Source organism: Curcuma longa, chromosome 1 (genome assembly GCF_044706935.1).
Source record: "Curcuma longa cultivar G26 ecotype Majalengka, Jawa Barat chromosome 1, ITB_CL_G26_1.1, whole genome shotgun sequence".
In the NCBI taxonomy this organism is placed as follows: domain Eukaryota; kingdom Viridiplantae; phylum Streptophyta; class Magnoliopsida; order Zingiberales; family Zingiberaceae; genus Curcuma; species Curcuma longa.
Window position 1 is genome coordinate 5,137,734 of NC_133861.1, and position 26,075 is coordinate 5,163,808.

Below are 26,075 nucleotides of genomic sequence, written 5' to 3' on the forward strand. Positions count from 1 at the left end.
CTCTCTTGTGCCCAATAAAGAGAATCGGGGAGGAAAGAAAACAACGTGATTTTCAGTAGGGGCAGGGAAAATCATGATCGAGGAGGGATGTGCAACCACCAATGCTCAGAGGTGTGATCGGACGGAGGCGGGATCATGGTGGAGAGAACCCTAATGACAAGATAAAGTTCCGACGCCCGTTTCTCTCCCACACGGCTGGCGGAGCCAAGTGGAGCAGGCGTCACACAGCCGACCGAAGCAAAGGAACACATCGGTATCATTGTGGCCTCCCTCCATTCTCTCATGCAGTCAGTGGAATTGGGTGGAGACTCATGACCAAGGGGGGTGATTCTTTCGCCGGAGCATGCTCATGCGAGGGAGGAAAACGGTTGCCCTTGAAGAGGAAGTCGGCTGCCTCTTAGGGAGAAGGAAGAAGGCTTTGTAGAAATCACGATTTCCTCGTTCATTTGAGAAGCTACAGTGCTTCCCTTTTAAATTGGAACCAAATTAGGTTTAGGGCTAACCGGCGATTAGGGTTTGATAGAAAAACTAAAACCTAATTCAGATTGAACCTGACCGGGTTACTATAGCGAACCGGTTCATTTTTGGTTCGCTTGGTTCAATAACCAAATGACCTTCGATTTAATTCAAACTAATTTTGTTCAATTCATCTTCACAAGACGAAGCTCATCATTGCTTCCAATCTGCCAAAACCTCTTCCATCATGAATTAAATCAAGTTCGTTCAATTTGGTTCAAAAATTAAATTATTTGGTTCACTAACCAAATGACTTCTGATTTGAACGAAATCAGTTTCATTCATTTCATCTTCACAAGATAAATTCCATCATTTGTCCTTTATCCAGTCCAACCAGACTTTATATCTCTCGTTTTGAGAATCCAATTCTCAAACTCGTTTTAAGTCCTTCAGAGAACTTGTTGTGCGTGTGACCTAATAGGTTCCCACTTATGTTGGTCGTCTGTAATTAACCATTAATTATGGAACGATCATGAGTGGCACCTAGTAGTACATCATGATTCCCAATTGATCAAAAAATCAACTATTGATTCCAGAATAATTCTAAACCCTTCAACAACTCCAATTAAATATGTCTCGTTCCTTTCACTATCTTATACCCGCTTGGTTCAGGACATTGTCTATGTGTGTCAGTCCCCACCAGGTTGACTATGTCACACCTAGCCTAAGCTAATTTTCTTATCTTGTGAATTCAAGTTACTTGTACATGCGTCTAAGAGTACCGTACTCTTGACATGTAATGCTTTGGCCAAAGACTTTTAGTAATAATCCTGATAAGTGATCGCAAGATATACACCTCCTTTTTCAAGGAGCGGTGAATCCTCTATGGGATATTCAAACACCTTCGGCCACTTCGACTTATACCCAATCATCTTAGGTCCGCATCTCTTTAGAGATGCTTGCTTAAGATGTCAAAGTATAAGCCTCTGACCATGACTTGAATACCACAAGTCAAAGAAAACTCGCACTTAAGCTGTACTGAGATCTTCATTGACATATGTATAGAACCATATGAAGTCTCAAGGCAGGTCACTCCCATGAACTAGTTACCTTTAACCAGCATCCACATTTAACACTTAACATCCAATGTCTCCAGTAGTGAGATCAGCTGCTTGGCTAACCAAGAAGTTTAAACGTGCTAGTCTCAACAGAGTCGATGACATCTGTGCTCATCAATTCCTCGACTAGAAATAATTTTAATATATTCATAATTGCACATGTAGAGATGCTCACGAGTTGTTATCCAATCATAAATTCTCTCATGTTATGAATCGTATTGCGGACATTCAGTAAATGAGTTTAAGATCCAATCAAACACATATAGAATGTGCACTCAAATAGTGAATTGTTATTTATCCAATAAATAGTATAATGTAAGATGAGTGCCTTAGGACACCTATCAAATATAACAGGTAAGTCCTAGTAAGTCAGTTAGACTGGATACTAGTAGTCTTGACGTATCAAGAGGATCAGACATCGAGGCAAGGAGGACCTAGTGGGCTAAGAGATCGAACGTCAAGCTAGCCTTGATTGGAGTATGGTGGTCTTTCGTTTGGGGGGAGGATTGTTGGGATTACAATCAAAGTCTCACATTTAAAATATATGAAGAAGATCATGAGTCTATAAGATAGAAGATATCTCCATTGATATGAGGTCTTATGAGAAAAATTCAAAAATAAAACATGAGGGCTTAGGTTCAAAGTGGATAATATCATATCATTATGGAGATATGTTGATTTTATTAATTCTAATAGGAATTACATTAGATGGATGTAAAAAAATAACTTTCCTTAATGGTAAACTTGATAAGAAAATCTATATGGCACAGCCAAAAGGTTACATTGTTGAAGGTCAAAAGAATAAAGTATGTAGACTTAAAAAGTCTATATATGATCTAAAGAAAACATCATAATAATAGAACGTATGATTTAATGAAGTTATTTGATCTTATGGTTTTAAAATGATCAATGAGGATCATTGTGTTTACATAAGAAAGGAAAAAAAGGAAGGTTTATCATCTTATCATTATATGTTGATGATATGTTAATAGCTGAAAGTGACATAAAGTTTGTGATAGAAGTTAAATCATGACTTTCATCACAATTAGACATAATAGATATGGGAGAAGATGAGTACATCTTAGAAGTAAAACTCATGAGAGATCGATCAAAAAAACTTTTGGATTTGTCTCAAGAGGCTTATATCACTAAGATGGTACAACACTTCAATATGTCAAATTACAACACTGAACAAACACCTGTAGTGAAAGGTATTGTTCTGAGCAAAAATATGTATATCAAAACTCTTAGGAAAATAGTTGAGATGAAGAAAAAAAATCATATGTCAATGTCATTGGTAGTTTAATGTACATTATGTTATGTACACATTACTAATATCAGCTATGTTATTGTCTTAGCTAGCAATTTCCAGTCAAACCCAGGATTAAGACACTAAAAAATGATGAAGAAGATATTCAGATATCTCAAAGGGATAACAGTTTATTATCTCTGTTTCCAATGATCTAATATAAGTTTAAAGGGCTACACAGATATAGATTGGACGGGAGACCTTGATGATGGAAAATTCATATATAGCTATACCTTTTTGTTGAATAGTGGTGTCATCTTATGGAACAACAAGAAATAGGCTTGTGTAGCGTTGTCGACAATGGAAGCTAAGTATGTGGCTTGTTCAGCGATTGTGCAAAAAGTTGTCTAGTTAAGAAGATTCTTGAAACATCTAAATTAAAATTGCTCAGGATAGTGAGAGTCCAGTTACAATTTACTATGACAATAAAGTTGTCATAGTTTTTTCTAAGGATCTCAAGTATCACAACAAAGATAAGTACATATCTATTAAGTATAATTTTGTAAGAGGTATAATTGATAAGAAAAATATTTTTTTTGAATATATCCCTACACGTACTATGCTTGCAAATCCTTTTACTAAGCCACTGATTAAAGAGTCATTTTAAGGACATGTGAAGTCTTTGAGACTTCGTCGAATGTAATATAAGACAATTAGATATTGTAAGATGTTTAATTGTGAAATGTTATAATATATTTAGTGTATATGTCATTGTTACATTTGGATAAAATCTCGGTGAGCATGTTGGTAGGTTGAGATTGGTTCATTCACATGGACAATCATATCTATTTGTTAAATATAAATAGAGATAAGACCATTACTTATGGGACAACTAATGAAGCTCTAATTGGAGGCATACCTATAAGTGGGAAGCTCTGATTGGAGATATACCTATAGGTTGGGTTTGTCTTGATAGTTGTATCAAGATAAGATCATTGAAAATTGATGATCAGAGTAAATGTACTCACCATTTAGTAAACCTACTAAAAATCATATTAGAATTCATGAGTTGAATTCAAGATTAGACATTGAGACTGTCAAGATCAAAATCTATACAATGTTAAATTTTAATAAAAAAATATGTGTTCTTTATTAGTAAAGAGAATAATATTGTAATATGTGATTCATACCACATGTGTTATATCGACAATAAGGGTAGTAGGAGAATGGATCCCTGCTTCTCTACTATATGAGACCCTTGAGATTATAAGTTAATCTCAATTTTATCCTAAGTGACTATTTAGTTATCTACTTAAAATTTTAATCAGAGTTTGTTACTTTAGCATGTATTCTAATGACTATGGATGATTCGGTCTATGGAACATGACTAGGAAAGTGAATGATGAAAATGAATGGATTCTAGCTAAAAAGGAAGATTAAAATATATTTACATCTTCGACATTTATTCACATGTCAATCAATTACATTTTTATTGCGTACATAAAATATAATTTTGAATAATTATATTGATTGTAGATATTGAATATGTTCCTGACATAATAATCATTATGAGAGATTAGATATATTCATATTAATGTAAATAGTTTAATCTGGATAGATGCAAGATAGATGTCTCTTGAATAGTGACTATCTAAAGTGTAATAATTTTTTTAGCATTAATCACTCAATATGTTTGTTGTCGCACAAACTATTTTCTCTTAAGTATGAATTGGATGTTCTAATCTGGTCGTTGTGATTTAACTTGGACGAGTAAGAGATGTTGGAGATAACTCTCAACTCACATCTGCAAGTTGTGCAGACGTAGTTGAGGTGTGCCTTTAAATTGCGTCCAAGTCGAAGATCAAGGGGTGTGTGTGCTGTGGAAGCACTGTTGAATTTTTCAGAGGTTGTGTGCCTTACGAAAACCTCTCCGGAAGAGGAACATCCATTGTCGAGAATGATTTGGTTTGTGGAACCATGAAGGGCTTTTCGAGTTTGTGATTGTCTTTTAGAACATGAGCAAAAAGTTCAAAAGACAGTTCGTAAGAAAAACATATTCAAGGATCGATATTCAATCACTATAAATGTTTACCGTTTTATTTTAATTATTTGTGCATTTGAATCAACAATAACTACCTATGCATTCTTTGTTTTCCAATCATATATTCTCAACACCTTCTTTTTTCTTCGATCCATCAAGAATTTCAGATAATCCCTTGCCTTCAACAAAAATTCCCAAAGTGTAAAATTTCTGCCATTGAATTTGATAGATACAATTTCGAATCTGTTTGTATCCATGGAGATTAATCAAAAGTTTTGGAAATACAAAGATCAAGTTAGAACAAATCCTTCAAAGGATAAATAAAAAATATGAAGAAGGAAATTCTCAAAAGAACATAAGCTAGAGCGGAAAAGAATTGCTGCTCTGATACCATGATAACAATTGAAATAGAAAACTCAATTCGAGATCTCATTACAAAGGGTTCTTACATGTTTATATACAAATCAACAAATCAAGGATTAATAAATAAGGAAATATACAATGATAACATACAATAATTATAATATCAACAAATTAGGTGACATTGTCTTCCTTCATTGTTGTTAAGATATTCTCTGTTTGATATTGTCTTCCTTGATTGTTGATAAGATCTCAACCGTTTGACATTTTCTCTGTTTGATAGATATATAAGATGATAAGATAATTGTATTGAAGAGCTTTTGTGTAAGTTTGTAGAGTCACACGCATAAGACTCAATTGTTCTAAACATGAGATGCATGTAGATTAAGGGAGGACTTGTGGATAATTAAGTTAACTATATATCCTAATTAATTAAGATTTAATTATTCTCACTAATATAAACTTTAATTAAAAATATTGTTCTAATTATTCAATTAAATTAATTAGAAGGGATTAATGTAACTTGTATTAGGCCTTTTTGGTTAATGTTTGCTTATTTTAGATTAATCTACGTAGTGTACTATTGGTTTCACGTTGGTGATTTGTTTTTTCTTGTTTGTAGGGTATTGATCTTGGATATTCTTTTAGTATTTCTTCATTGAATCAACAACAAGTTTGTTTTTAGCAAATCATGTTTGTTCAATTTGATTCATACTATACCAATTAAAGTAGTCCTTAATCTCAACAACCTAGTCTATACCAAATTGGTTCATACTATACCAATTTGGTTCATCTTTCAAATTTATTAAAACAACCTCTGATCTATAATTTTTACCTAAAATATCCTCCGCTTTATTTTTACCTTAGAACTATTTTATACAAAACAATATCACTTAGAGCCGCTTTAACCAAAACAATTGTAAGGTGGAACTATTTTTTTTTCTTATCAAAGTAGTTCCAACTCTACGATAAAAGTTGAAATTCATCATCCTAGCGGTCTCACACGATCAATCTTATAATGATATGTGAAGAGGTAAATCAGAAAGTCATAATTAACCACTATGAAGAAGCTGGTATTACTTTGACTTTATCAAGATTCAACTTTTATTCATTATAATAAATTTGTTCTATAATAATCAATTTAATTATACTATGAACAAGTAATTTCAACTCTAGTGCTACTTTAACGAAAGCAATTCTAAGTTAATTTTTAGTTTTATATTTTTATTTTAACAAATACGTCAGAGCTTAGATGCGTTTACGGTTCTCATTAATTAGATAATATATCTGAATTATTATTATTATTATTATATAATTGATGATAAACACGTGTAGAATTTCTATTGGAAGCATTTGGCTAAATTTCCAGAAGAGAGGGCCAATTAATATTTAATAGCCAACAAAAACACTCAACACTTGAAAAGGATGGGCACAATGCTCTGTTCACTCCCATCAATGCCTTCTTTCTCTGTTACGTTGACCCAAAAGTCATCTTTTTTTCCTTCTTCTTCTTCTTCTTTTCCAAAGAAGAATTGCCATCTTCTTCCTGCCGCGGCACGCGTGTTCTTGATGGATCGGAGATGAGAGAATTCGGTCGGCGCAAGTTCGCTTCGGATTCACGGTATTCCTTCCTCCAATTCTGGCGGCTTCCTTTTCGTCGAGCTCCTCCTAAATCTAATTCGTCGTGGATTGGTTGTTCGATCTGAGTTGACTGCTTCTCCGATCGATTTCCTTGCGGTTTTTTAGTGGTGTTCTTCGTTTTTCGGGTAGAGTTTGATCCCCCTCGACACCAAATGGTACGGGCGACGCTTTCTTTGGATGATCATCGTTGAAACCCTAGCGTCGATCTCTGCCTGTGTCCTTGAATTCGAATGGTAACTTGGAGCTCCTCTAGAGCTCGAGGCTTTGATGAATTCACGGCGCTCCAGATCGGTGAAGCTCGTTTCGTCCACATCCTTGTCCATAGAAGTAGAGTTGGGGGAGAACTCCCCGATGAATCACTCCGTCGACAACACGGTCTACTGCTGCGTGGCCAAAGGAAGCAAGATCCTCTACTCTTACAGTGGAAAAGACGCGCAGCTGGAGAGCTTGGCCGTCTTCTGCCTTGAGAATGCGCCGGCCTTCCACCGGTGGTACTTCCACTCTGTCGGTCCCAGGACTTTCGGGTTCTTGATTGCAGATGGCCACACTTACTTCGCCATCATCGATCCCAGCGTCGGAAATTCAGCCATTCTTCGATTCCTGGAGCACATTCGAGATGGTTTCATGAAGGTAGCGAAGAATGGTTTTCAGGATGAGTTGATGCCCATCATCCAGCGGCTCATTGAATCGCTGGAGAACATGCCTCGATCGGCCTTCTCGTTGGATGATGGCTCCGAGGGGGTTGCGTCGGGCGACGGTTCTACTTCGACAAAGGCGCCATTGCTAGGCAAGAATTGGAACAAGCATCATGATAGAAAGAAGATGAAGGATAAAGTAGTCCAAACCGATGGTGATGCGGTCGGCCATCATGGTGGCGGTGTGCTCAAGATTGATGTTGTGGCACCGAACATGTCTCTGCCGAGGAGTTCGAGCTCATCGAGGCTTTCCGTGCAACAAGGAAGGAGGCTGTGGTGTCGCCATGTGAAGATAATCATAGCTGTTGATGTGGTTATCTGCTTGTTATTGTTTGTAGTCTGGTTAGCAGTGTGCCAGGGTTTCACCTGTGTCTCATGAATATCTCTTCCAAACACAATTCCAGGAACACTACTCATGCTTCTGTTTTTGCTTCAGATACCGAACACAGACGCCAAAAGAAGCGTGGGATCTGTTGTATTATTTGTCTATCCTTTCTCTTCTTCATTTCTTCTTCTTCTTCTCTTGTGGATGTCGGCCATGCATCAATAGTTCATATGTACCTCTTTTGAAATCAATTTTTGTATGTTTGGAGGTGAGGTTCACAAAACAGTTTGGCAGTGCTTGGAATGAACGTTCTACTATATGCTCATATTAACTATTACTATGAGAGAAAAAAATGATATAGTATTTATATGTTCGGCCTCATCATGGGTTTCTTATCGGGATTCTTTTTAATTGTACTAGTTTATTTGTTTTGTGTAAAATGTTATGTGTAGAATTTTTGCAGAAATATCTTTACAAGGAAAAACTTACAGGCAAAGTTACTACTTTGTGTTTGATACACCGAAAGAAATTGTTTTCCCTTTTGCTGCATAGCCCCTGCTTTGCAGAGAGGGCTCACTACATGAAAGCCAACCGAGTAGAAGGCAATTTTAGTTACTTGATCACAAATAATCTTAGGAAAAATTATAACGTGGCACATATTTGCAAACAATATAACGATATTGAGGCGACCCAGTTTCTCTGAAATAACTTACACAGGGAAGGCAACCTCAGACTTGTAGAATCATAGGGGGAAACCATTAACTAGAGTTCGGGCAGCTGTGCAATTTCAAGCAAAATTTTATGCCATGACTGTGGCTTTGAGAAGAAGGGACAGTGATCGCTCCCTTTGATCTTGTAGATCCCATGAGGCGGGTTCTCTCTAACCAGCTTCTCCTGGATATCTGGTGACAGCATGTGATCGTCTAGTGTTTGGACAAAATATCGTCGGACCGTGCCATAGTTCTCGGAGGTAAGGGATAACCTCTCCATTATAGGTGCCAGTGGGATCGCCCGCATTGAAGCTGCAGCCAGAGCTATATCCTGCAAGCACCGTTCAGGCTTCAAAATCATTCAAGCTATCGGCTCCATACTGAAAACAAGGTGTGACAAGAAGAAACAGTTCATCACATCCAAATAAGTTGTTTGGAGTACGACTACGGGTTGTTCTGTTGTATTATAAACCCCCCAATTGGTTTGGTTATTTTTGGGAGAAAACTAGCATGGAGGTTCCCATTCATGGCAGATCGAGCGAAGCAAATGTGCCCACTAATCTTAAAGTGAACCTCCCTCGTGGTTCTTTCTGAAATCCTAAATCAATTGGAGGATGATATAACCAGCAGCTCGCATGCTTAAGCTGATATTATTATCATCTTCCTACAACTTAAATTAGGTGGCATGTAGTGAAAAAAGGCACATGCACTATGAATAAATAAATTTAAAAACATACATAAGTTCTCTTTATCACAACGAAATAGATGAGCTTAAAAAGTGTATCATATTAGCTCCATCAAATTCATATGAAAGCAAGTCTACAGAGCAGACAGCTTGCTAATTAGGTTTAACAGTCCATGAACCTGAACAAAATAATTGTATAGTTGGCGTAAACAAAACTTAAACAAAGCAATTGTAATGTTGATGCATCCATATGGTGCAAAAGTTTCAGCAAGTCATGCACCCCAGAGAATTGTCATCAAATAAATTTTATGGATCCACCAAAGTGATGCACTATATATGCCTTGTGACAAATCTATTTGGAATTTATAATGTAGTTGATATGTTTCATGTAATTAAACCTCATTTAGTAATCAGAATTATCATGTAAACACCATCTTGTCACAACCTTCCCATAATAGGCACAGTAATGGTTGAGTAGTCATAAATGAGAATCCTTACAAAAGAACGGAAATAGAAATGGTTCAACACCTGATGATAAGGCTTTAAGAAGGCTTATTGCTTCCAATAAGTTCTGCATCACCATATTTAGCTTGAATCAGAGTCTGTGTCCACCAAGTGACCCCTACTGAGTTTCGTTCCTTGAATAAGCCTACCTGACAAGTGGCCTACTTACAAATACAAGGCTTCAATTCATTTATTTTCCATAATATGTCATGTGAATCAAGGCTTCAGTTAGATTTAGTGCAAGGCTAACACGGTTTATTAGATTTTTTTTTAACTTACAACTGGAATTGGGTTTTTTGGATCCTATCCAATTGCATGCCACTCTTTGAGTATTATGAACGGTGGTGAATTCAAACCCCAATTGCAGCATTGGTAGACCTACCTTTTCTCAATAGTCTCTCTCTATATATCACTGGTGCATATCATGATATCAGTCATTCCATGCTTCTTTCCATGAGCGAGTTTTCCCACATTAACTTGACTGAACATCATCATTCTCAAAGCTGCAGCATCACTAAGATCAAGCTCTCTTAAGAAACTCCCCCAAAATGCTGAAAACTGTTTTTCACCAGAAGATTGTGTTTGCTCATACACTGATACATGCTGCCCAAACTATGTGACAATCAACAATATTGTACATTCAGCAATAGTTGAAAATCAAGGCACACTGAGCTTTATCAGATGCTATGTTAATAACACCAATTAAGAATTTTACCAAGGTTTCAAAAAGCATATGTAGTCAATATTAAGAATATTAAAAAAATATTTATGTTAATAAATTGACTCACATAGATACAGTAAAGTTAATCAACACATCTAATTAATATGTATCCTTGGGGAAAAATATATATGTCAAGCATACAAAATATAAAAATATAGAAGTCAATATCAATCAATAATGTAGAGTAGATGATATTTAAAAACAAAATCTCACTCAATGTCGGTAAACACTGGGAGAAACCCAAGACAATGGACCACCAATTGGAGGCTTTCTTTGAGGTCGATGAAGCTTCCACGACGTGGAATGAGGTCACAAAGCTTCTATCATATGGTCCAAGGTCAGTGAAGCTTTCACAACGTTTATCATGTTCGATCAAGGCCATTTTGAGTCCTTGAGTGGATGAATCTATTTTTTGGAAAGGTATCCCAACATGTCTAGTCCTCCAATGGCATATTCCTAATGTAACAAAGCTTCTTTGAAGTATGCAACTAACTCCTCTTCCTTTGCCTCGTTCTCTTATTTCTTTACTTCGTTCATCCACCTAATTTCTCCTCTTCCTCTACCTTGTTCACCTAGTTCTCTTTCTCCACCATGTTCTCTTCCTTGACTGCCTTATTCTCCTCCTTTGTCAAGGTTGGTGCTCAGCACAACTACTAGTACCAACACCCAACACAACCAGCACCTCTTGTTCTGGCAGGGACTGAAATCGTGGCTCAGAATGATATTTCAAACCTTGTAACATCTATATAGTTAATCTCAATAGTATTTATCACTTGCATACTGAGTACTTAAAGTCTTGTTAACCAAATAGAAGTTCATTTCAACGGCATGATGTGGCCAATTTCGCTGAATTATGGAACCTATCTGCATTCAACAAATGCAGGACTGAATGTCAGCTTAGTGTTGGAGTACTAGAAGATCAAGTGCAATTCAACTGAAGTGAACTTGGCTCGGTTGAATTGTTTGTTAGCTAGACCAAACTGGGAACAGTTCAGATGTAGACTTAACCTGGTCAATGTGCAACTTGGCCAAGGTGGATTCAATTCAAGCAAAGTAAATCTAGAAAGGTAATTGTGAATATGGAAGGTCTACAGAGGAGATAAGAAGTTGCCTGCGAATTAACCTTGTTTGGCCCAATTAATGGAGCATGTTCCCTGCTGCTCCCTTGGGTTACCTTTTTATAGGCTTCACACTTGTAAAACTGACACGTGATCGAGCATGTGTCCCAATCGAGCTATTATCCAACTATTTTCTAAATACCTCGTTCGCCATGTCTGTTTAGCATTGACTGATTAATTATCACATTGATTTTTTAACACTACTCTTAAGTAATGATATTATACATTCCACACATTATCTGTCTCGCGGTTGCCCTATTAATGCTTAGTTATACCCATATCACTATATTTGCAGGCCACATATGCCACATGCAGCACCTATGTGGTTCCTCTCAAATTTTCCTAGTAGTTGCATATACAGTCAAAGCGGGTACTTTTTAAAATCATGAATTTTCAGTTTTCACACTGAAGAATCATAATAAATTCAATCCTAACAAGTAGAAGGACTTCAAGCAAAATAAAATAAATATTGTCAAATGGAAAAGGGCAGAGTTATGTGCTACAAAACCTTGAGAGGACTTTGGTTGAAATATAGTCCCTTGATCTGTTGTTTGTCAAAAATTAGCCCTGTAGGAGGTTTTTCTCTTCCATTTCCATAAACTAGAAACTGTGACTCTTTTAGGAAAACGTCAGCAGATGCCAACTGCAACAAGAATGTTGATGTGGAAAATTAAGATAACACTAAACAAGAGACAGAAGCAGAAAATGTAGTTCTATGGTACAAGAACTTGAATTCGAGATAACAAGCTTTCTGTACATTATCCATGTTGAGATAAACCAGTCCTTCAACCTTTATCTATACTCATAACAGTAATAATATAAACAGTCAAATTATTTTATGGCTAAATAAACAGATAGACAATATTGAAAAGATTCATACAAGACCAGAGCATCTAAATATTATAAATCAAGTTCAAGAGGAACATGCTAATTAGCAGAATTGGGCACATTGATACTGCACATAAATTCCACTGTAGGCATACTTACTTCATCAGAGAGTACATCAAAAGGCTTCTGCCCATCCAATACCATTGTTGCAGAAAGGAAAATCGCCTTCGATATCTTTTTTGGATGGCACTCCATTGCATAAGATATGCTAGCGCCTCCACAGCTATGGCCTACCAATATGACCTGGAAACATTTACAAAACTATAAGCAAGCTCAAGACTCAAGGCCACACAAAAAGGATATTTTACCTTTTCATCATCTGGGATGCTCTGAAGATAATCAATTAAAGGCTTTGAATAATCTGCTAAATTTGCTATTGTGTTTGGATCTGTGTTATCTATCCCAGAGCCTCTGAGATCCAATGCGATTGGATCCAACCCTACTTCCTCCAAAAGTGAGATAGTCTTATACCAACACCAAGCTCCAAAACCTTCTCCATGGACTAGAATAATTTTCTTAGTTTCAAGATGCTCAAGTTGAAGTGGCGGCTGAAATTACAATTTCCAAGATTCAAAAAATTGTCAGTCTCTTCACCTAAAACAACAATTAATTACCAAATGTCTAATAACTAGTGATAGAAACCAGAAAACTAAAGCTAGAATAACAAAAAGTTTACGTAAAAGAATGAAAGAAGAATTATGCTGCTTCAAAGAGTTAGTGGAAATAATATGGAATTCTCAATTACAATTAGAAGTTCAAACTCCAGTGAAAACAGATGTAGAAGAACATTTGGAAAATCATAATGCACTATGCTAAAACAGGAAACAAGAAGTTCGGAGTATAGTGTAGAGAAATCCTAAACTGTGAGCAAATGAATTATATTACATAGAAAACATGTTGATTAACTAAGATGAGAGAGATTTAAGCAAAAATATGCAAGCAACTACCCAAATATGGCCTCCCAACATTCGAAAATACCAAATATGTTCCAAACTGTCTAAATCAAGCCTCTTGTTTTTCTGAAGCAAAATCCCTTCGACTACGAAAGCAGCTTGATTTTTTGAATCAAGTTGGCTTACAAAAAACTTTAATGATTGAAAAAAAATTCAAAAAAGAGTAAATACCATTTAATCTTATAAGTAAATCTACATTTTTAAATTTGAAATTTTAAAAAGACAAAACTTAAATTTCAACTAGCCAGGCAGTTTGACAAAACAAATAGACTAACTAAAATAATGTTTTAACAAAAGGAAGAACTATTTTTTTAAGTTCAGTCCATCAAGTTACTTTCACAAATAGTTTCATCAAATATATTGATTAGTTTTGTAAATAAAAATATTTACCACTAAAATTAATTGGACATTTACCTCCCATTTTTTTAATTATTCAAGAGAATTGATTTCACACAATGAGTGCCATCTCTTTTTTTTTTTTTTGACATAATTCAATTTTATTTATTTATTAAAGACAAAAAAGAAAAAACAAATAATTTAGCTAAGTTAGATGTTTTAACAAATAGATTGACTAAATGAAATTAATTAGTTGTTTTTTTAAATAAAAACAGATTTCCTTAAATGAACATTTGCTTCATGTTTTTTAAATTTTTAAAAACTTCCTTTTAATCACTCTAGTTCCACCAAACAGCTTCATTCTTTCAATAATCATCAGTAATTTGGTTGCAAAAAAATGAGAAGGGCTTAAGTTGGATATTTTAGAATATAAGACCCAATTTGGGCATTTCCTGTTATCAGGGTCTTATTTGGATAATGAAGGTCAAAAGCACTGTGGTGTTACCTTGTAGGCTAAGTTTGGAACCAAGTATGATATGTATGTTGGAAAGAAGAGACTTAGTAGGCTATGTTTAAGGTGCTAAATCTGTTCTGCTCTGTAGGTAGTGTATTTTATAAGTAAACATTGAGCATGGAAATGAATGCAATGTACACAAGAATCAAGCAATTATCCAATTGGGTCCTATTGAGGCCAAGAAAAAAGGGGGTCAGATTAAAGCTCATACAGACGTGGGCAAGTAGACGTGACACCCAAGCCTAACTGATTTGAGTGCAATCTTGTTATAGTTATTTGAGCGTATTCCATTTGAGTATAACTGATTTCAGAATGTAATTAGTCCTAACTTGAGTTGTATCAAACAAGGTTTAAAATCTCAAGCCGTGTCGAAGTTTCAGTCTCTGACTGGAATAATATTGTTTCGATATCATGCTATGAAAGGTGTCGATAATGGATTAGAGTTGAAGAAGAAAGAAGATAGAGCATAGGAAAGAAGCATTGTACTAAGTATGGTTTTAAATCTTGTACAATGGTAGGCGAAACAATCAAAACATATCATTCTAGTAAATTATCGAAACTCAATACCACTCATTACAGACAATGTCTCCTTCCTTTGTTTCATCTCCTTCCTCCTTCAACCTTCAATCTATCACCGGCACCATGCATCATAGCGTCAACACGGTAGCAGAACAATATCTTTCCAGTTAAAGACTAACATTATGGCATGGCTTAAGATTTTTCAACTTTGGTGTCGAAAGATATCAAGTTCCGGTAATTTTACCAAAACGATTCCTTTCAACCGTTTTACCCGGCACAGTATGAGATTTCAAACCATGGTATCAAGTAGTAATTAGGAAAATTTGTGTTGTGCTAGGGAAGTCCAATTGAATCCTTGATGTAAGTTGGGTTCTGAGTGAAAATGGGTTGAAATTAAATCACATAGGGCTTAATTGGGTAGAAGTGCATTGTAATTGGCTTCAGTTAATCAATCTGGCCTCCGAGTCATGTATATTTTCTGTAATTCAGGCAGTCCATCTTCTAAAAGGATGCTCAAGTCATTTAATCCAGGCAAAGTATCTATGTTCGTTGGATACCTTATGTAAATTGTTGCGGCTCTGAGTGTGGAATGGGTTTGAGTTATAGAATTCAACTGCAAAGACATAGATCTAGAGAAGCTTGGGTAGATGAATGAAGAGGGAACAAAGGCGAACACTTTGGCTTGATCAGCTTGTTCACTTAATTGAATCATGAGTGTTTAGTTTGATTGTGTTACTATTTGTACACAAAGTTAGGTCACCATGTACAGGCTCCTTTCATTGCTTCTGGTTACCATGCTCCATTACAATGCTACATTTATTATCTCAGGAAATATTGCAGAGAAACAACTGATTGATCAACGTCTTCAATGAGTTGCTTAATACTTTGATTTCAATCATTCATTACATATGGATTGTGATGCCATCATCACATGCTCTCCTCTTCTCTGATAAGAGAGAATCAACTTTTGGTCAGGTCACTTACAACTTGTGATCACCTAACTTTATATCACGCCGATCACCTTTATAGCTTGTGATCGCACTCAGTTACATTATTGCATTCTTTACAAGATACGATAGGATATGATGAGTTGGTGGTGCTTGTGACTTTGTCCTTCTGTAGGTCCACCATGTCCGCAAAAGCATCATATTTTGAAAGAAGCCGTCCTTTTGATAGTGTCCTCTGTTAGCTTTACAGCTATTTCCAACTGCTCATCCATCTGTTGTACTACTGGCAGCCAGGCACTCCACCAGTTTCTGCACGTGCTTCTTTTAGTCCAAGCTTGTAGCTTCATGGAATGTAGCAGCCTGAGCTGTTGGAGGGCCTGTTTGGCAGTCGTGCTGCTGGATGTCATGCAACTGTTCATTAATTTTGTTGTAGTCCTCCAAGGATATTATGCGTTTTCCCAGTCTTCCCGGGAGATCTCACGTCTTTCCTGACGTTCTCTGAGGAGAAACTGTTGGTACATTTCAGCGAGTGGCCTAATTTCACAAGAGCTTGGGCCATCTGACTGCATGCTTCTAGACTCAGGTCTCTCTCCCCTACTTCTTGCAGCGCTGCTACTGTTAGGCCCAATTTGTCTAGGGCTCCCTGGTCTGGCCATTCTGTCAAAACGAGAAAATTAATTAGTCTAGAAAGGGCATCAGCTAGCTGATTGCCCCTTTCGTCAATATGCTCAAAAGTAATGGATATTCCTGTGCTCGTAATGACGTCTGTGAATGCCACCCAGCGGATTCTTGAGGGTTTGTTGGTAGAAGATTTGCCAAAGAAGCTGATAATTGCTTGGCAATCCGTGCGAATTACTAGCTCCCTTTTATCTAGGAAATAAATCTTCAATGCATCCAGAGGAGAATTAAATTTGCCACTAGCATATGCACAAATTTTTTCTGTTCCTCGGGGGTCATATTTCTAGAGTTTCCATTTACAAATGCCTCCCCATCCTTCCATACACCCATCCACTTTGAGCAGAACGAAGCATTCTTCGAGTGGTACCTATAGGCCCGACATCTTTTGCACAATGTTCTTGGTTTCTCTTACTAAAGCCTAGTCTTGGCTATTCATCCGCTTATCACCTGTTGGACTTGTCTTTGCATATAATGGGCATAGTAGCCTACCAAGGTTTGGGATATAATTTCTTGCATAATTTAGTAGCCCAAGCCAAGACTTTATACCTTTGGTAGATTGCAATTCCTTATCCTGAAACTCCGTTATCTTAGTAATGATGTGGGGTTGCAATTTTATTCTTCTATCCCCAATAATTGCCCCAAGAAATTCAATTTCTGGCACTGCAACCTTCATTTTTGTAGGACTCAAGACTATTCCATTCTTCTTGCAAATCTCAAGCATAATTTCTAAGTGCCGAGCATGCTCCTCAATACTCCTGGAAAATATTAAAATATCATCAATGTAAACAGTGATGAAATCTTTAGTACCTTTAAAATAATTGTCCATTTTCCTTTGAAAGATGGCAGGGGCATTTTTTAAGCCAAATGACATTACAAGCCATTCATATAAGCCATCAGGTACCCAGAAGGCGGTCCACTGTATGGACTCAGGATGCATCGCCACTTGATGAAACCCGCTTTTCAGGTTAAACTTTGAGTAGATCTTGCTGTTGCTGACCTTTTGGAGAATAGTGTTGATCCCGGGCAAACTATATTATCCTTGTGGGTTAAGTCATTCAGGCGCTTGTAGTTAAAAATCATACGTTCTTTACCTTTGATTTCTTTACCCGTTTTTGGGTCAATAGAAGTCCCTGAATTCACTATTATTGCCGTCGTCCTGTGGCGGCTTGTGCTCGGACGGATGACCTCTGATATCAAGTAGCGCTTTCACATGCTTAGAAAAAGACTCCTTTTGCTGCGGTGTAAGGTGTCTAAGGGGTCTGTCTTCAATTGTAAAATCAGGGTTCTTGATATCCAGATGACACACAATTTGGTTCTTTGCTCAGTGTTTAAGAGGATTATCTCCAATGAGGCCTTGCTCCTTTAATGCTTCCAGTAGTAGATGGAATTTTTCTTTGAACTCCTGTGGTGATTGTCCCGCGCCATAATGAACCATCTCTTGGATTTGAATATATTCTTCTTCCTCCATGTCTAGTTCTTCAAGGGCTGCTGCTGATGTAGCTGAGGGCAAAGTATTAATTGTGGTGAGATTTTTATAAAAAGTAACTATGTTACCCTCAATTCGAACTTCACCATGCATTGCTCTGATGAAGTTGCATCCGATGATCATCTGCATGCTATCTCCGAGAACCATAGGAAAACTGTATGTATAGGTAATCCGAAAGATATTTTCGCCAATAAACATTTTTCCCTGTTTCAGTTTTAACCGTGCGGTCTGTTGAGAGTTTATTCCACTAAACTGAACCACAAAAGTATTGTCTTCGAGGGCTTCTTTTGGGACTGATTTTTGATGCACACAGCAGGTGGTTGCTCCTGTATCCAAAATGGCTCGAAGCATAAATTTTGGAATTCTTGGGATATCAAGTTCAACGGTTAGATTATACAGTATATTACGTACTAACCTTGGTCCCCCTCCTTCCTTAGCGGTTATGTTTTCCAATAGAACACTAGCGGCTTCCCCAGCCTTCCCAGCTTTTTCTTCCTCAGCTTCCTCTAAGATTTCCTTGCCTTTATCCAACTATTGGAAATCTTCCTCGAAGTCCTTTTCCATTAATAGGGCTTCGTATTGGTTCTTGAAGAAGGCTACTTCTTGCTGAAGCCGTGTAATTTTAGCTTCACACCAAGCAATATAATTCTGTTGCTCCTGAATCAGCTTATTTGGAAGAAAGGGTACTGGTGCTGCAGGCGTTACTGGAACTTGCTTATTGAAATAATAAGGGCCACAAAGGTTACATACAGTAAGCAAGCAGTTCGGGCAGTGCACTCTTGCTCTTCGCATAGTAGCTCTTTTGCAGCACGTACACGCGGTTGGTTGTGGTGGCAGAACTTGTTCATTGCTTCGCCAATCATGTTGGCAAATCCTCATTAAGTCTGATCTGAGGTTTATATCCTCCATCCTTTTTTCCTATCAGCATAAAAATGGATTTATTAGAAAAGGAAAGGGTTTGGATCGACCTTTGTAAGTCTTCAGTGCCATCCTCCCCCTCAGAGATGCTAAAGATTGCATCATTTTGATTTTCTCCTTCCTGTACCGACAAAATATCGCAGTCATCCGGAATGTTCAACTGCTCAAAGATTGCTACTCTTTTCACATTTCTTTGTTCGTTCGGACATTCTCTGGCAAAATGGTTTTCTTGTCCGCATAAGTAGCATTTACACTTCTTATTCCGGATTAAGTGTTTTCGCTTCTCGATTCGGGCATGAGATTCATGGGGCTTGCCCTTATAAGTTGTTGATCTTCGAATCCCATACTTTCTCTGGCTCTTCTGGTAATAGCCAGGAATTGGTATTTGGCTACAAAAGGACAAATTCTTCAATTCTCTTTTGAAAGCGGCGTCCTTGCATTCCTGTTCTAGAAATTTATAAGCAAATAAAATTCTTGGAATTACGCCAACAACCAAACCTGGGTATTTTGCATCAAATGCTGCTTTAATACGTTTTCCGAGTTCTCCGAGCATCTTGAGCCAAAATTTTTCGGATAACTCAGGCCCTGTATATAAACGTCCAGTCTTTGCAGCTATCCTCATATAATCATTCATGTATTGAATGATATCTTTTATGTTGTTGTAGGATAACTTTTCTAAGTCCCTGGAGACAGGGTTGTTGTACTGGATGAGTATAAATGTTGATTTTATTTTTCCACCAATCTTTTGAGAATAGGATAATCCATGCCAGCTGCCAATAATTGAGTTTGAGTCAGATCTACTAGGGATTGATCAATTTGTTCAGTCAACCTTTCCTCTTGATTAGTTTGATCGGTCAACCTTGTCTGTTTAGTCAGCCTTTCTTCTGCAAGGGTAGGATTATCTTCATCATCATCCCAAGAAGGGTTTGTGGGGACCAAGAAGGTTGCTCTGGGATTGCATATGAAACGTAGTAATCGAACTTGCCATTGGGTTTTCCCAGTGTATCCCATATTTTCTTGGTTGATGCTTGGGTAGGCTTTTGGGAAATCCTTGCATCTTTATTTGCACCATCGGCAAAGGGGTTGCAAAAATCTGAATCCTCTGGATATCGGTCCCATTTTGGGGGTAAATCTTCGTCAGCTACTGGAGTTGTAATGAGGCCATATACTGAAGTGTGCTTATGAAGTCATCTTCTTCAGTATCAAGTTCCTCTAATGAGTATTCCATGGACCGGAGTGCAGAGGCCTCTAGGCTTGCAGTTCCTGCATGGTTACTCAGAAGATTCTCCTAATCCTGAATTGAAGAATCTTGCTCTAAAAGGGCGCACACAATTTGGTTTCCTTTGGCCCATTTCTTCTGCAATTCTTGTAATGTAACATAATTGGGTCGTCCAGGCTAGGAAGTTTCTTCTTTAGGTAATAGAATATCCTCAATAAATTCTTCATCCTTTGTTCTCTGGTTGGGGTCTTCTTTTGGTAATAAATTATTTTCAATAAATTCAGTATCTTTGGTTACCTGGCTAGATGTTGAACCAAAACCCCCTTGTCCACGTTCTGATTCCGCTAGAACTTGGACTTCATAAATATCAGGAATAAGGATTTTTTTTCAATTATTATCTGTGTGATGGGTTATCCCTGAAAAATTTCAACTTCATGGTCAGGATGGTTAAAAATCATTTTCATAATTTCACCTCTATAGTCAGAGTCGATGACGCTTGCTCCGACATCCAAGCCCAACTTCCAAGCAGCACTTGAGCGCGCTGCAATTCTACCGTATGATCCGAATGATATTTCCATACTAATGCCGGTGGGAATAAGTGTCCTTCTCGCATTTATGTAAATATCTTTGTCAGTCGCAAGATCAAAACCTGCTACTCCCGAGGTTTTTCTTTCAAGTATTTTTGCTGTCGGCGTTAATTTTCTCACCAGAACATATGGATGCTCTGTTTGTCCAGGAGGAATTTGTATTATCTCCTCTATTTCCTTCTGGATGTCTTTATGTTCCTGTTTTAAGGACTCGGCAAGACTATTAAGTTCAAGGAATACCGCAAGAGTATGCGACAATCTGGGTTCCTCTTCTTGAACTTCTTCATCCCTTTGGTTAAAGTGGGGATGTTCTGTAATGTGAGTAGCAATATAATTTTGGAAACTTAAGGTTATGTTTCCTTCGAGCATATTTCTTGAGTTGACTTCAGTAGGTTGCATAGAAATTTCATCTCTTGTAGGCCTGATTACCCAATCAAGACCTTGTAATGTTGTAGTAGAATACCTTCGTCCTGGTAAGGCACGGACTCCATAGCTTGTCAGATAGTCTACCACTCCTTGTATTTTATAGGCAAAGCCTACATTTGGAGTGTTAGAGAGACGCCCAACCATTCCTCTTGTGATTAAGAGATTTGCTTCACTATTTCTCCATTGCTCATATCCTCGCGTGAGTATGAAGATCTAGATGTTCCTGTAAAAATCACCAATAGTCATCATTATATCAGGTATAATATATACCAGTTGACTTCCGCGGGTGAGGTCGACTTCCATGGTTGCTAAGATTGACTAGTCACCCAGCCAACGGTTGTCTCTGAAGACAATGAGGGTCATAGTTCCCTCTGCTTGTCTGTGTTGTATCTGGATGCGTACTTGAAGAATACCAATGTGTATGTATTGCATCCGACTACGTTGTAGTTGATTATGGCTTTCTTCTTGAATAAACATTCTGTCTTGTTGGTTGTTGCTGGCACATAGCAGGGCTTCTTCAAATCTATGCATATACACCCTATGGTGTGCATCATCTCTTCAGGAATGATAGAGGACTTCAGCTGGTACAAGGGCGGCACGTTCTTGTATGGAGAGTTGTAATCGAGCTTGAGGGTCAATTTGCTGCTACAAGGTTCCGCTGGTCAATCTTCTTCCTAGTCTTCTGAATGTTTGCTGGGTATTATGAATTCTGTGTTGGTTGCGTCTGTATTCCCGAATCTGATCTTCAAAGAGAGGAGTTTGTGAGGGAGATGGATGCTCTTGGATGGTTCCAGACGCCATTCTTGAGCTTCTCTTGTTCTTCTTTCAGAATTTTGTAGGGATCTTTGAACACTCGGAGTTTGCCTTTGCCTTCTTTTGGCTTTTCAGCAGGACCTAAGGATAACTTCTGTAGTTTGTCAATAAGGGAATCAGGAATATTAGTAGGAGTTTTCCCTTCCCTTTGTAGTTCAAGGATTGTCTTCAAATCAGCTTGAATATCTTTCAAGGTTTCTGCAATCAGGACAAGTAGTTGGAGATGTGTGTTGTTCTGCTTAAGGATAGCACTACTGGCTGAAGAAATATAGTCACTTGGTCTAACAAAATCAACGGATGGTGGTTCAATGAATTCTGTGGCTTGAATAGCGTCTCTATAGGATTTTGTTTCTTTGGTAAGGGCGAAATTATTCATCAAATGGAAGAAGTATTCTAACTTGGTTTTGTGGTGAGGTAGGGATATTCTAGGTTAAGAGTTCCGGAGTGATCATTAGCTACTTAGCAGGGCAGTTCCTCCCCAAGTTTAGCTCACACAGGTGTGCCCTTGGGCTTACATGGCTTCTTGCCTCTTACTGCCAAGTTAAGATATGTTCTTTTGCTATTCCTGGTTTGCATAATACCAACAGCTAAGATTAGCAGTTTCTGATCAAATCTTCCCCCCGTTCCCTTCGTATCCCCACCTTAAGGGATTACGCTATAACCATAGTCATCTTTTCAATCCAGGTTCTGATACCAGGTCGGAGTGGGGTGTGGGGTGGAATTGCAAACCAAAAAGAAATAAGGAGAAAGATGAAAGAGAACTCACAGATTCTTATTAGCTTGCAAGACGATTACAATTCCCCAAGTAGAGCTCAAGGATCGTTTGATTCGTGCTCTGCAAGGGTTTACTAACTTCCCTTATATAGAGGGAAGGAGAGATGCTGGGTGCTTGCTGCCACAAAGTTTTTGGTAATTGACTCCCATCGCGAGAAAGCGTCATGGAATAATCCCAACAGGGTCGGAATTACAAATATTGCACCTCCTTGTTGCTGGGCTGATGGAAGTGTCCACATCCCATTATTAATTCCTCCTCGAAACCTAATGTTTTGTGCTTGTGGCTCCTGAGGAGTTTGGAGGTTAGGGGTCGTATTTGCACCTGCCCTTGTTGGTGGGTATCCTGGTGGTCCCATGGCCACATCTGGTGCTGGTCTGTATGGAGACAGGGCTGTTGTACTGGATGAGTATAAATGTTGATTTTGTTTTTCTACCAATCTTTTGAGAATAGGATAATCCATGCCAGCTGTCAATAATTGAGTTTGAGTCAGATCTACCAGGGATTGATCAATTTGTTCAGTTAGTCTTTCCTCTTGATTAGTTTGTTCGGTCAACCTTGCTTGTTCAGTCAACCTTTCTTCCGCAAGGGTAGGATTATCTTCATCATCATCCCAAGAAGGGTTTGTGGGGATATAATCCCAATACCAAGAAGGTTGCTCTGGGATTGCATATGAAACGTAGTAATCGAACTTGCCACTGGGTTCTCCCAGTGTATCCCATATTTTCTTGGTTGATGCTTGGGTAGGTTTTTGGGAAATCCTTGCATCTTTATTTGCACCATCGGCAAAGGGGTTGTAAAAATCTAAATCCTCTGGATATCGATCCCATTTTAGGGGTAAATCTTCGTCCAAATCTTCGTCAGCTACTAGAGTTGTAATAGAGGTCATATACTGAAGTGTGCCTATGAAGTCATCTTCTTCCGTATCAAGTTCCTCTAATGAGTATTCCATGGACCAAAGTATAGAGGCCCTTGAGCTTGCAGTTCTTGCATGGTTACTCAAAAAATTCTCCTGATCCTGAATTGACGAATCTTGCTCTAAAAGGGCGCACACAATTTGTTTTCCTTTGGCCCATTTCTTCTGCAATTCTTGTAATGTAACATAATTGGGTCGTCCGGGCTGGGAAGCTTCTTCTTTAGGTAATAGAATTTCCTCAATAAATTCTTCATCCTTTGTTCTCTAGTTGGGGTCTTCTTTTGATAATAAATTATTTTCAATAAATTCAACATTTTCGGTTACCTGGCTAGATGTTGAACCAAAACCCCCTTGTCCACGTTCTGATTCCGCTAGAACTTGGACTTCATAAATATCAGGGGTAAGGATTTTTTTCAATTATTATCTGTGCAATGGGTTGTCCCAGAAAATTTTCAACTTCATGGTCAGAATGGTTAAAAATTATTATCATAATTTCACCTCTGTAGTCGGAGTCGATGACGCCTGCTCCGACATCCAAGCCCAACTTTCAAGCAACACGTGAGCACGCTGCAATTCTACCGTATGATCCGAATGATATTTCCATACTGATGCCGGTGGGAATAAATGTCCTTCTCGCATTTATGTAAATATCTTTGTCAGCCGCGAGATCAAAACCTGCTGCTTTTGAGCTTTTTCTTTCGGGTATTTTTGTTGTCGTCGTTAATTTTCTCACTAGAACATATGGATGCTCTGTTTGTCCGGGAGGAATTTATATTATCTCCTCCATTTCCTACTGGATGTCTTCATGTTCCTATTTTAAGGAATCAACAAGACTATTAAGTTCAAGGAATACCGCATACTTCGGGCCACAAAGCATATATACCTTGGTTCAATGTTCACCTCGAAAAGTTGTATAACGTTTTCATTTGACTAGTAGACTTGATATACAAAATTGGAACATTAGAACCAATAATGTTGTTCATAGGCAACTGACTAGGTGTTTCTGGTGGATTTCCTAATGGATCTAGTTGATTGAAGTTTAAACAGAAATATTCTATATCATGAAATTTCAAAATCAGTATGTTGGAGGTTTTCTCTTGTCGTAGACTAATCTAGTTGATTGGATGGTCACGTCTAGTTGACTGACACAAGTTGGAAAATCCTCTTTGTTGGCTTACGATGCTGAAAGTTACCCTAAGGTTTAGGACTTGAGCTACTGACAAAGAACAACTAGGGAAACACGCTTAATTGAACTAATGGTTAACCATGCTATTGATCGAGTTGTAAAAATTGAACTCCAACTACCTACAACCGTTAGTAATCAGCAATCCTTTGAAAGTCTACTCGAACTTGATCAACAGCATCCTTAAGTTTAGATAACCAAGCTCTTAACTAGACTATCATACATCTGTACATGCTTAACCCATTACAACATTACATTACCTAGAACATTATATGTTAGGATGTCAGAGACTGTGTCGTGCTTCATCTAGCCTGTGGGCTGTCATCCCTGCTCGACTCAACCCACGCAGCAAGCTGGCCCAGCACAGCACTACCAACATCTTATTACATTGTTCGAGGATAGCCTAGACTAGGGCATGTTGCAGGTGGCTGACCCAATTGCTACCTCTATCTCACAATAATGATGGTGTTTTTTTCCATCATGTCAATCTAAGATTACTAGTAAGTACTAATGCTTATAAAACAAAAAGGATGATGGGTTTTTTTTTTTTTAATTGCTAAACTAAATAAGTGATTGCCGATACAAATTTATAGTATTTTTTATTTTCCCTTTTTTAGTGATGGATGATCAAACTATTTAATATGATGATACTTTTTTTATGATTAAATGAAGTCACACAAAGAATTGAAAATTTTCATTGAATCTAAGAGTGGATTACATGAGAAATCAAACCCCTTTTATAAACCAAAAGTAAAAAAAAAAAAATCAGTTCCTCTAAGTGTAGCTTAACTTAACAAATATGACAAATTTTTAGAGACTTAAAACAACTTTTGAAATATGCCCTAAGTTTTGCATGTAAGTTTAAATTGCATCGGACAAATACCGTAATCATGATGATTATTATTTCTGTAAGCAACAACCTTGAATTTATAGTAATAGTTTTGAAGAGCACTTAAAATATAAAAAACTGAAAGGAGAAATGTGATGAAGAATTCTTGAAGGAGAATAATAGCAGAGAGAGAGGAGGAAAAAAGAACTAACAGCAAAACAATGAGAAATCTGAAGACCAAGTGGATGGAGATGCAACATGACTGTTTGCACTAAGGGGGTGTTTGGTATAAGGTTCCCCAGATGTAAATGTTCCATTGAGTTCTTGAAATTTGTGCAATGGACATATGATGGGTGTTTGGGTTTAGATGGTGAATGTACATATGGGGTTGGGGTAACTGGAAATTGGGGGTTGGCAAAAAGGACCTATGGAGATCCTTTTTGCCAACCTGTTTTTTAATTAAAAGCT

The 26,075-nt window shown here is 37.6% G+C and overlaps 2 protein-coding genes and 2 pseudogenes across 2 annotated transcripts; 1 reads left to right on the forward strand and 3 right to left on the reverse strand.

Annotated features, from left to right (window-relative positions):
• Positions 1-6,676: 6,676 nt before the first annotated feature.
• On the forward strand, positions 6,677-8,202 carry LOC141843344 (phytolongin Phyl1.1-like). Its single transcript, XM_074731426.1, has one exon. It carries the CDS (start codon positions 7,133-7,135, stop codon positions 7,937-7,939), a length of 807 nt encoding a protein of 268 aa, XP_074587527.1. The 5' UTR covers positions 6,677-7,132; the 3' UTR covers positions 7,940-8,202.
• Positions 8,203-8,272: 70 nt separating this feature from the next.
• LOC141822938 (putative methylesterase 14, chloroplastic) lies at positions 8,273-17,395 on the reverse strand. Its single transcript, XM_074710236.1, has 6 exons — positions 17,005-17,395; positions 16,262-16,437; positions 12,820-13,059; positions 12,611-12,754; positions 12,132-12,266; positions 8,273-8,926 (listed from the first exon to the last, which is right to left on the reverse strand). The coding sequence occupies exons 1-6, from the start codon at positions 17,393-17,395 to the stop codon at positions 8,648-8,650; spliced, it is 1,365 nt and encodes a 454-aa protein (XP_074566337.1). The 3' UTR covers positions 8,273-8,647.
• A 631-nt stretch (positions 17,396-18,026) lies between these two features.
• On the reverse strand, positions 18,027-20,090 carry LOC141822948 (uncharacterized; annotated as a pseudogene).
• Positions 20,091-20,491: 401 nt separating this feature from the next.
• LOC141822956 (uncharacterized) lies at positions 20,492-22,283 on the reverse strand (annotated as a pseudogene).
• Between the last annotated feature and the right edge of the window lie 3,792 nt (positions 22,284-26,075).

Coding starts and splice junctions, on each gene's coding strand:
- LOC141822938 (XM_074710236.1), bottom strand. CDS start 17,395: ATGCATCCTGAGTCCATACAGTGGACCGCCTTCTGGGTACCTGATGGC. Junction 12,267..12,610: donor TTGATGTACTCTCTGATGAA/GTAAGTATGCCT, acceptor TTCTTGTTGCAG/TTGGCATCTGCTGACGTTTT. Junction 8,927..12,131: donor TCAACCAAAGTCCTCTCAAG/GTTTTGTAGCAC, acceptor CGGTGCTTGCAG/GATATAGCTCTGGCTGCAGC.
- LOC141843344 (XM_074731426.1), top strand. CDS start 7,133: ATGAATTCACGGCGCTCCAGATCGGTGAAGCTCGTTTCGTCCACATCC.